The 10,125-nt window shown below is 36.5% G+C and overlaps 3 protein-coding genes across 4 annotated transcripts; all 3 read right to left on the minus strand.

Moving 5' to 3' along the window:
- Positions 1–2,005: 2,005 nt before the first annotated feature.
- LOC111310886 (glucan endo-1,3-beta-glucosidase, basic isoform-like) lies at positions 2,006–4,012 on the minus strand. 2 transcript variants are annotated; one of them, XM_089764494.1, is made up of 3 exons: positions 3,782–4,012; positions 2,599–3,546; positions 2,006–2,264 (listed from the first exon to the last, which is right to left on the minus strand). In XM_089764494.1, exons 1-2 carry the CDS (start codon positions 3,870–3,872, stop codon positions 2,603–2,605), a joined length of 1,035 nt encoding a protein of 344 aa, XP_089620620.1. In that variant the 5' UTR covers positions 3,873–4,012; the 3' UTR covers positions 2,006–2,264; positions 2,599–2,602. The 2 variants fall into 2 exon arrangements, with proteins under 2 accessions (XP_089620620.1, XP_022765996.1); XM_022910261.2 differs by lacking the exon at positions 2,006–2,264 and having other exon boundaries at positions 2,388–3,546; positions 3,782–4,011.
- Positions 4,013–5,028: 1,016 nt separating this feature from the next.
- LOC111310888 (cinnamoyl-CoA reductase 1-like) lies at positions 5,029–7,231 on the minus strand. The gene is made up of 6 exons (XM_022910262.2): positions 6,990–7,231; positions 6,735–6,904; positions 6,478–6,663; positions 6,216–6,378; positions 5,426–5,615; positions 5,029–5,298 (listed from the first exon to the last, which is right to left on the minus strand). The coding sequence occupies exons 1-6, from the start codon at positions 7,105–7,107 to the stop codon at positions 5,160–5,162; spliced, it is 966 nt and encodes a 321-aa protein (XP_022765997.1). The 5' UTR covers positions 7,108–7,231; the 3' UTR covers positions 5,029–5,159.
- Positions 7,232–7,788: 557 nt separating this feature from the next.
- Positions 7,789–9,383, minus strand: LOC111311481 (glucan endo-1,3-beta-glucosidase, basic isoform-like). The gene is made up of 2 exons (XM_022910888.2): positions 9,078–9,383; positions 7,789–8,838 (listed from the first exon to the last, which is right to left on the minus strand). Exons 1-2 carry the CDS (start codon positions 9,166–9,168, stop codon positions 7,886–7,888), a joined length of 1,044 nt encoding a protein of 347 aa, XP_022766623.2. The 5' UTR covers positions 9,169–9,383; the 3' UTR covers positions 7,789–7,885.
- Positions 9,384–10,125: the final 742 nt, after the last annotated feature.

The following is a 10,125-nucleotide window of genomic DNA, read 5'->3' on the forward strand; positions in this document are numbered from 1 at the left end:
GGAGCATACAAACTATAGTTACCAGCAAAGAGCAGACCACTGGGTAATCTCCCTCAGAGCTGGTCCACAGCCCCATCCTATCTTTACTTTCCCAACAAATGGAGCATTCGTACTAAAAATTTCACAGGACCAGAAGCTGTCCAGTGCAATGGTCCTAAATAACATTTATTCATAAGGCTTCATGACAATTTTATTTTAGTTTTGTTTTTGTTTTTTTAGAAGAAACAAAAAAATTATGCATCAATTATTGAATCAAACATTGAGTATCGCAAATTTTCTCCTTGCATTTATGTATAACAGAGAATATTTTTTTTATTCGGCAGAGAGACCGCTCATATGTTTTTAAGAGAAATCTTAGTTGTTGAACTTGATAGATCACTTGAGGGGTTGGATTGAGACATGGATTTAATGTTTCTCAAGTTGCATGTGTTTTAGAACCTTTTGTCATTGTCCCTATTAATTCAGAGAATATAGGAGAGCTCATGTTTTAAAGATGCCTCAAATGTAATTTTTCTAACACTTTTGTTTCATTTCATGATCAATTTAAGTCTAACAAGAAAAAAATAGTTGATTAACATTTGAATTAGTTGATATGACATTGAAATTTATATCTGAAAGTTACAAACTCAAAAAAAAGTAAAAGATTCAATAATATGGTAAGAATTTCAATAAAACCTAACAGAAGTTAGAAATAGGCATGTCTGTGCCTAATGTTAATCATTTTAAATGACTTAACCGAGAGCAATGGAGGAAAAGGATTTATGTAACTGATCCAACCCGATTGGGATGTTGATCTAGATGAGCTGAGTTTTTATACTTTGATGGAACTAGAGTTCGTGGCAGCAAATTTGTTTTCGGTATGCACTATCAAACAAACGAGGGATGTTAAATGGGTATGCATTTTGCTCTCCAGGCAAAGTGTATCCCCAGACTTTGAAGAGCTTGGTGCAATTAAATCTACGACAAGAAACACAAATAAGACAATTGTCATCAATTTCTCCTGTTTCTATTTTATAAAGCTATTGGCAAAAAATTTAGGCTTTGTCAATTCAAATCTGATTACATATCTGCTATACTACCTGATTTTCTATGGCTCTAAATAAGCCTGGAATAATTTTGAAACATTAAAGAAACTAAATAATTAATCTTCCGACAGTGTGCTTTGCTTGCATTTAATCGTGATTAAGAACCAAAATGCATAGCAGGTTTGTAGGATATCTTGGATATGTTATTACGGCGAAAAACATCCCAATTGCAAATGCAAGATTATATTGGGTTCAGTCACTCTCTCCAACAAGATCCAGGGGCATCCCATGGGCTAGTGTCTTTGGAAACAATAATGATGCCCATGGAGTGGTTTGTGTGGCCAATGGAGTGGTTTGTGTGGCCAATGGAGTGGTTTTCAGCCCCTGGAATTCCTCAGCTTGTTTGCCCTGTGGTCAATTCATCAGATTCAGCTAAGCAGAATGATCAAAATATGGATGACAATAAGTCATGGATTGCCATTTATATTTATAAGCAGAATAAACCTTTTATGGTTATATTCTCACTATTTTAAGATGTTTGCTTCTTTTAACTGTAGACACTTCTTCATGCAATGTTTATTGTAAATGAATTTTAGTTAATCAAACTAAATATTAGTTTGCATGTTAAATATAAATAGTAATATATTGCAGCAAAGTTCATTATTGTAATACTTGATTGAAACATCAAAACCAAAGAATTAATTCGCTTCGGATCTGAAATACTGGTTACTGCAGATATCTTCAACTTGAGTGGTAGTCTGTCTGATGATAAAATTTGAAACTAGGCAGTGGGAATATGATTGTTAAATGCCAAAACTTCTTCTGTCTAATCATCTGCATCATTAATATGGTCAAAATTCCTTTTAATTACGCAGCATGCATGTAATGCTCATGTGATTTCTTAACAGTCTGATCTAGCACAAGTTCTAATTTGCCAAATTAACATTGCTGTTAAAATATGCTTTTTTTTTTTTTTTAATTTTGCATATAATTGTTAGCTTTCCTGAACTGAGCTCAAAGTTCCTTGTCTGGTGAACTAGAATGTAGTTTTAGGTGCTTGCACATCACGATTGGAGTGGCATCAGGCGGGTGTTTCTTTCTCCAATAGGGAAAGGGATCGCAGGTACTGAGAGACAGACTTGCTGGATGCTACCTCTCACGAATAACTACATGAGCCAACTGAGTTTTTTTCCTTCTTTTTCTTGGTCTTTCTTTCCAATGTGGCGAACAATGCTTCCCCTGCATCCAGCCCAATTATTAGTACATGCCCTGTTAAATATTGTGATAATTCTTAATTGCTCTGCTGCGGATGTAATGGACAAAAGAAGAGGATATAGTAATTGCACAGGCTAGTGTCTTTTGTGAAAAATCACTGGGATTGTTAATAGAATAGAGGAATTTTATTTAACTTGACAAAATGCTTAGCAGAATACATTGCAATTTTATAAAACTACTATGAAAAACCCAGATTTATTTGCCACTAGGTTGGCATCTTTGGAACACCTTTATTAAGAGGAGATGACAATGGTATCAGTTTAGTTTACTAATTAAAACCTAGGAGAAATGGCTTTACCGGCTTAATTGAAGCTAATTGAGTATTTCTCCTGTTTATTTGGGAAAAACAGCCCCCAATGTTTCTCAAATGCCGGTTCTTTATCACTTTCATCAAACATGGCAAACAAGTAAGTTTCTATAGGCTTTCCAGGTTTCTTTGGAGTCCCCTGATTCACATGTTGAACCAACTTTGTGTTATAAGTCATTGCATTATCAACACTCGCGTCCTGTCCACCATCTGATGGCCAACCACTTTCTGAAACAACAATGTCCAAAGATCCCTCCCCAGCCTTCTCAAGGGCTGAGTAAAAGGCATCTAGCATCGCGTCGAAAAGGTTCTGGTAATGCAATCGATCATCATTCACTACGATGGATGGAGCTGTAAAGAGAGCATAGTCAAGATGAACCTCTCCAGGGTTTTCAATGTGGCTAATGTATGGGTATATGTTAACAAGTAATGGAGCTTGGTTATCCCTCAGGAAGTTTATGACAGGCCCAAGAAGTTGTTGGTATTCAGAAAAGAATTTGCCGTGCGATGGAGGGTAAGATACTTCAAGTGCACCAAAAAACGTAGCCGTTGAAACTTTGATCTGGTTCCCTAGACCTGCTCCAACAATTGCATTACGAATGTTCTGCATCGCTGGAAAAAGGAATTGTGCAAATGAATCCGAAGGCTTTACTTCATTCCCAACAGCAATGTATTGAAAATTAACGCTGCTGTATTTCTTGACGTTGTCTTGGACCCATTGATCCGCATTGCCTTGACTGGTAGCAACGCTTTCAAGCTTCTGATTGGGAACATCTAACAAGAGCTTGATGTTGGTAACCCCGAGGGCTTGGAGAGCAGCTTCATCCGGACCATAGAGTCGCATTCTTTGGATGTTTTTTTGTTGGTAGAGGTCTATAACTTCTGCACTTGGTGGCAAGTCTTTAGCCATCATTCCGTAACAAACACCTACTTCAGCACCTGCATTCCATTATTAATTCAGTGGCAGCTTAATTTTAATCTCTGATGACATCTACTAAATACAATTATTTTATAAATGGACTCTAGATTTAAAAAATTAATATAGTTTTCGCTAAATAAATATCAGAAATTAACTAAAAAAAATGTAACATGTAGTAGTGACAAACGGGACCTGTGCTGTTTATATATGATAACACAAAGAGAGTCTAGAGGGCCTAAGAAATGAAAGAGAGACCTGTGGTTTTGAAGATAGCCATCAGCAACCCAAAAAGCAGCATAGTTGAATGCATGATGCAGCATTTGTCAACCGAACAAGATTTGCCCATTTGTTACTATATATTTAGGTATGTGGAACTGCACCGATGCCTCCAACACCAGTTCTTAGCAGCCTTTTATAGTGAAATAGAACTCAGGGTTTCATTTGGCGCGTCAATTACTCCTTGGAAAAGTATGATACAGAAAGAAAAAATCTCGGATCATTCAAGGCACATTTTGCAACTTGTTTACTGGGAGTTGTGACCTTGGTACTTAAAGAAAAGTCTTGAGTCGTTCATGTCCCTTCCTTGTAATTCCATCGATGACTCATGATTCATGATGCTGGGTATCTCATTTTTTGTAATTCTGGCTAATTACTAAAATTTAGTCTGTCGATGTTTGAATGGAAGAAAAATTTTAAAGAATAATCGTTAAACGTAGGGCATACTTCTATTAGATAATGTATTAATGTCCATGGCCCTGACAGCTCCTCAAACTTGCTTGGCGAAGTTCAAGTCTAACTTAAAAATCATTTAATTAATAAAAGATTAGAAAAGTCTTCTTTTTTAAAATTTTTTAACCTTGACCTCCTTTTATTTTAAATTTATTATTGATTAAAATGTGAAAAAAAATACTTTTTACAAACATTGAATAAATTAGCTTTTAGTTGTATACTTTTAAAATTTTAATTCAATAATATATTTATAACAAATTAAGTAAATATTGATAAAAAATTGAAAACCAAATGTCAAACGGTAGCATTTTTTATTTAATTTTAATTTTAAATTATATTTTAAAATATTAATATAAAAATTAATTTTTATATTTTAATAAAACTTTTAAATAGTGCCAGGCATATATATAGAGAGAGAGAGAAAGAGAGAAAGGTAAGTCTGGATTTGATTGACATTTAAAGTTGTTAGTTGTGCTTAGTTCAGCCCGACCTGATTAGACATTTAAAGGTTTATGGTTAATGCAGTAACGAAGGTGCATATGCCTAGCACTCCTTTGGTACGTACTTTCTTGTTTTTACACTTCTTTTTTTTCTCTTATAGTTATGTTATGGCAGGTGACATTGTGATCAGTAAGGTTGTTACTGGGGAGAATCCTGCTACGATGTTGACGAACGCTTTCCCTGCTTACAAATAAAGGCCTTTGGCCTTTGTCTGGAGGCATTGCAAGGGTGAGGCAGCAAGTGGTAAAGAGAGTTGAGGAAGCCGAATAAGGTCCCAAAACTTGTGATCTTCATCTTTAAAATTTTCTCGGGTTCATGGCATATTAATCCAGATATAATTTGAAGTAAACCACAACATAGAGTCAACAAAAATAAAAATCAACCACAAAGAATCTTTTTTATTTTAATCCACGATTCCAGCCTTCTTGTAGCTCTCGATGGAATCCACAAGAGTTTCTTCCAGGGACCGATAACTCCAGCCCAGCCTCTGTAATTTTTCTGAACTAAGCATCTGTGACATTTCGTCCCCTCCCTCAATGAAGCTGCCAATGCACAAGCGATTTAGATCACAAACAAGAGCAAGAAAATCATAGGCGGGTAAATCCGAAGTCATAACATAGTAACATACAGATTCCTTAAGGAAACCATATTCTTCAGCAAGACACTGACCTTTTAGGATAATTGTAGTGAGGAAATATACTTCTCAGCTTGCCAACAAGGTCATGTGTCTCGATCAAGTGAGCTGTGCATATGTACCTTCCTTCGGCCTCGGGCTTCTCATATACCATAAGCAATGCCTGAGCTACATCACGCACATCTACAATTGACCGAAGCTTGCTTTCCAGTGAGTCATACCCTTCTGCATCAACACATTGCAAGGGAAAGCCAAACAGAATTAGAATAGAAATGCCACAAGAAAATACCATGTTCAAAATGAAAAACTTAAACCAAACTCCTTGCAAACTTGTAGAAAATAAAAAACAAAAAACAAAAAGCAAAAAGCCAGAAGACCATGGTTACAAGAATAAGAAAAGTAAAATTTCCAGGCTCCGGCAACAATAGCTCCAATCCAATACTATGAATTTAAGATATAAAATTCGAAAAGCCAAGTAAATTTCGTATTAAAACAAGGGAGCTGTGGCCACTAATTATATACTGCAAGGCCTAGCCAAAACTGGAATTAGTAAAACTTTCAAGCTAGAAAGTCCTCTTGATTCCAAAAGCATAAACAGTACTTCAGTTCATTTGCAAAAAACATGCAACCCAGACACACAAAGCCAAGCAACTTAGCTTGCACTCAGGGTGGAGTGCAGAAGCTTATGTAGGCGTGGTGAGGGTAGGCACTACCTTTTAAAAGTTTAATGAGAACCAAGCTACTAGCATTCACAGCGGGCAGCAAAAGTGGCCCTAAAATGAGAGTAGGACAAGCTTATGCAGGCGTGGTGAGGGTAGGCACTACCTTTTAAAAGTTTAATGAGAACCAAGCTACTAGCATTCACAGCGGGCTGCAAAAGTGGCCCTAAAATGAGAGTAGGACAAACAGTAATAACATCAAGCCCAGTCTTTGTTGCAAACTCTAAAGCCTCACTCTCTGCTTCTGTTTTTGAGAGGCAATACCAATTCTGGCCAGGAACAAACAAAGAATAGAAATTCATAGTGAAGACATTTTCTTACTATCAATAAAAAAAAGTAGAAAATTTCAAACTCTTCTAGTTTTATACCTTTGTTCTTGTGCAGTATTCCTTGTCAGACCAACAGGTCTCATCCTTGATTTGACCCTTGGGCCAATTAGGGTTCATGAAAACAGCACTTACAGAGGACACTACAACCACCCGTTTAACATTCGCTTCAACGCATGCTTTAAGCACATTAAGTGTGCCCTTTACAGCCGGTTCAATCACTTCAACCTACAAAATAAATGAACATATGATAATGAGGTGATGAATGAGAAATTGAGGGCGGCAGAGGCGTTTCTTGCCTGGGGATTAGGAACGGTGGTGGAGGGAACAGGAGAAGCGACATGGAAGACACCGGTGCAGCCTACAATCGCGGAACAAAGAGAATGGAAATCCAACAGATCTGCCTTGAAAAGTTTGAGGTTGTCGGATGCTTTCTCAAGTTGATTCAAATGGGCATATTTGGCATCCCCTGCGCAATTCATGTGAAAATGAGAGAATGAAATTAAAGCTGCGGAAAGGGCTAAAAAAGAAGAAGAGTAATTGGCAATTAGAACCAGTTAGTCTAACGGTGCCATGGACAGCGTAGTTGTTGGAGAGGAGCAGCTTGACAACCCAAGAGCCAAGGTAGCCTCCAGCCCCGGTCACGCATACTTTTCCCTTGGCGGCTGCCATTTCCTTACTTCTTCAATCTTCTCAAGTACGAGTGCTGTCTTTTATCTCGCACGGTAAGTATTAGGTACACAACACCGTGGGCTTTGCCTATTTAAGTGATTTTAAGTTTATTATTAGTTGTTGCAGAGTTGTCAGTTGTTACTAATAGGATTCTATAGTCGTGATGGAGGGGAATCTTTTGTTGACTATCGACGGTTGGATCATTTCATTTGTTTAATTATAATAAAAATTATACAAAAATTTTTTATTTATTAATTTTTTGGTAAGAAAAATTTATAATAAAAATTATACAAAAATTTATTACTTATCTTTATATGTGATGCTTTTCATCCTGTCTTCACCGTTTTCGCCAAAAGCAACTTAATTAATCAAAGAATTTCTTTTATTATTTAACATATAATCCGCCGTCTCATGACAGGGTTTTTTTTTTTTTTTTTTTGGGTTCAGCGGACTTATTATTTATTACCGACCAAATTTTCTAACCACAAAATAATTAAAAGTAAAAATAGGCGACTAATATTAAGTATAATTCATGTTAGAAAAAAAAAATAGTGAATCATTTAAACTAAGTATACACAAATTTCCTTCAAATATCTCTTTATTTCTTTAATTTTTTATTTCAATATATCTGTTCTAAAAAAATCATAATTTATCGCATCGTAAATAAGAGTCTTTTCAACGTATGCAATTTTGCATCACATGTAAGTTATGTGAGTTTTATTACATTAAATATTTTCTAGTACGAACATGCTCTTATTGATTTTCGGCAGCTCTTGAATTAGTTAAAATCGATTGGGTATTTAGGCTGCTTATCTGGGAGAAAGAGTCCCCAGTGTTTTTCAATTTCCTCACCCTGTTTGTTATTCTCATCAAACATGGCAAAAATATAAGTTTCTATAGGCCTTCCAGGCTTCTTTGGAGTCCCTCCTTTCACATGCTGGATCAAGTTTTGGTTATAAGTTCTTGCATTCTCAATGGTTGTTGCTGCCCTTTTCCTATTTCCAGCTGTGGGCCATCCACTCTCCGATACAACGATCTCCAAAGAACCCCCACCGGCCTTCTCCAGGGCAGCGTAAACAGCATCCAAGATGGCATCAAAAAGGTTACTGTACTGCAAGGGAGGATCTGAGACCACAGGATTTGGAGCGGTGAAGAGAGCAAATGGCAGATCGATTTCCCCGTTGTCATCGTAGCTAAAATACGGGTACAAGTTAACAAGTAATGGGGCTTGGTTGTCAACCAGGAAGCGAATTATAGGATCGAGAAGACCCCGGGATTCAGGCCTAAAAGACCCTCTTGATGGAGGGGAAGATTCTCCAAGGGTCCTTGTGTCGATGGCTGTGGAAACCTTGATTTGGTCACCAAGTCCTGCTGCAATAATTGCATTGCGAATGTTCTGCATGGCAGGGACTAGAAAGCTTGCAGCAGATTCTGAAGGTTGAACTTCATTTCCAACAGCAATGTAGCGGAACTTAACGTCACCGTAGTTTCTAATATTGTTCTGGACCCAGTCGTTTGCAGTGGCTGGACTGGCAGCGAGACCCTCAAGTTCTCTATTATGAACGCCTAGCATTACCTCAATATTGGAGCCTCTGAGAGCTTGGAGAGCAGGTTGGTCTGGATCATAGAGTCGCATTCTTCTGATGTTTCTCTGGTTGAAGAGAGCTATAACTTCTGGCCTTGGTGGTAAGTTGGTGCCAAGCATTCCATAACAAACACCTATTTGGGCACCTGCATCAAAATAAAAACTTCAGTAATTAAGAATGATTTATACTGTTAAATTAAGCAATCAAATTATTCTAAATGCAACATTTTTTTTATAAAATAAACCATACAAAAAAAATTGCATGTGCTGAAATTTAATCTCTACATCAATCATCCTAACTAAGGTTCGGATTCAACATTTTCCTATTTTAAATGCTAATAATGTGTATGTGCAAGGGAGAGAGAGAGAGAGAGAGAGAGAGTACTCGAGGTATGTAGGGAGGCCATAAGCAGGCCAAAGAGCAGCATTGCTGAAGCCATAAAACCAAAGTTTGCAGCTAAATGGGATTTAGCCATGGGAGAGATATACAGAGAGAGGATTCAAAACAAAAAGAGCAAGTAATTGGAGAGAGGCTTTAACTCTGCTGCATTATAAAGGCAAGAAAATGCACCCTTTTCCCATTTCCCACAACTTGAATTTCCCGAAGTGAATTGCACCATGGAAAACTATGTCATGCAAAAAAATATCTTCCACAAACGCCAGCTTGGCATCATTCAAGTTCGTCAAGTCTAACATTAACCGGTCCTTCTAGCTCCTAATAACCTTTGAAAAGTCTTGAGTCGGGAACATTCAATTGTGTCCCCTCGTGACAGTTCCTTTTGTACGTTAAACAACTTGTCTTCCAATTTAATTCCAGCCACTGGGTTCACATTAAAATCAAACCAAAATGGTTTTTACAAGATCGATTGCTGTTCTTAGCCAGTCCACACAAAATTACACCAAATTTTTTATTTAAGAAAAATTCCATCCTAACTCTTTAAGCAAAAGACAAAAGCATTTATCATCGACCAATTTTAACACGACATAATCTTGACTTCTGTAATGTTAGATATGATAATCGGGGAAACAAGCACCTAGAATATGAAAGATATAAATTAATCGATGTCTTATCCTAAATCAATTCTTGTTACTAGATCACCTTTTTATTGTTGTGTTAAAAAAATTTTTTTCCATTGTCTCAAGGCTGTTTTGATAAAGTTGAGAAAGGAAATTTTGTGGATATAGATTATGGTTGATTAACGAATTGCATAATCCGTCATTACACTGCAAGATAAAAAGGAGGAAATCGGCAACTCCTTTTAGGGTAATTAGGTGGCATTTTAAAAACATAGTTATATACAAGTAATGGGTAATTAGCGTAATTACTCTTTTTCTTTTATAAAATTGATAAAATTTTAAAAAATACGACAAAATTAATGATGTAAGTGAATTAAATATGAATAAAATTTATTATATTAGTAAAAATTTAAAAT

The sequence above is a fragment of the Durio zibethinus genome, chromosome 1 (genome assembly GCF_047325235.1).
Source record: "Durio zibethinus cultivar Kanyao isolate XHJ-2024 chromosome 1, ASM4732523v1, whole genome shotgun sequence".
NCBI lineage: Eukaryota > Viridiplantae > Streptophyta > Magnoliopsida > Malvales > Malvaceae > Durio > Durio zibethinus.

What these genes read in the sequence shown, in the direction of transcription:
- LOC111310886 (XM_089764494.1), bottom strand. Translation starts at nt 3,872, where the DNA reads ATGGGCAAATCTTGTTCGGTTGACAAATGCTGCATCATGCATTCAACT. An exon ending in GGCTATCTTCAAAACCACAG is followed by an intron (nt 3,547 to 3,781) that starts GTCTCTCTTTCA and finishes AATGGAATGCAG; the next exon opens with GTGCTGAAGTAGGTGTTTGT.
- LOC111311481 (XM_022910888.2), bottom strand. Translation starts at nt 9,168, where the DNA reads ATGGCTAAATCCCATTTAGCTGCAAACTTTGGTTTTATGGCTTCAGCA. An exon ending in GGCCTCCCTACATACCTCGA is followed by an intron (nt 8,839 to 9,077) that starts GTACTCTCTCTC and finishes ATTTTGATGCAG; the next exon opens with GTGCCCAAATAGGTGTTTGT.
- LOC111310888 (XM_022910262.2), bottom strand. Translation starts at nt 7,107, where the DNA reads ATGGCAGCCGCCAAGGGAAAAGTATGCGTGACCGGGGCTGGAGGCTAC. An exon ending in TGGCACCGTTAGACTAACTG is followed by an intron (nt 6,905 to 6,989) that starts GTTCTAATTGCC and finishes TGAATTGCGCAG; the next exon opens with GGGATGCCAAATATGCCCAT. An exon ending in AATACTGCACAAGAACAAAG is followed by an intron (nt 6,379 to 6,477) that starts GTATAAAACTAG and finishes GTTCCTGGCCAG; the next exon opens with AATTGGTATTGCCTCTCAAA.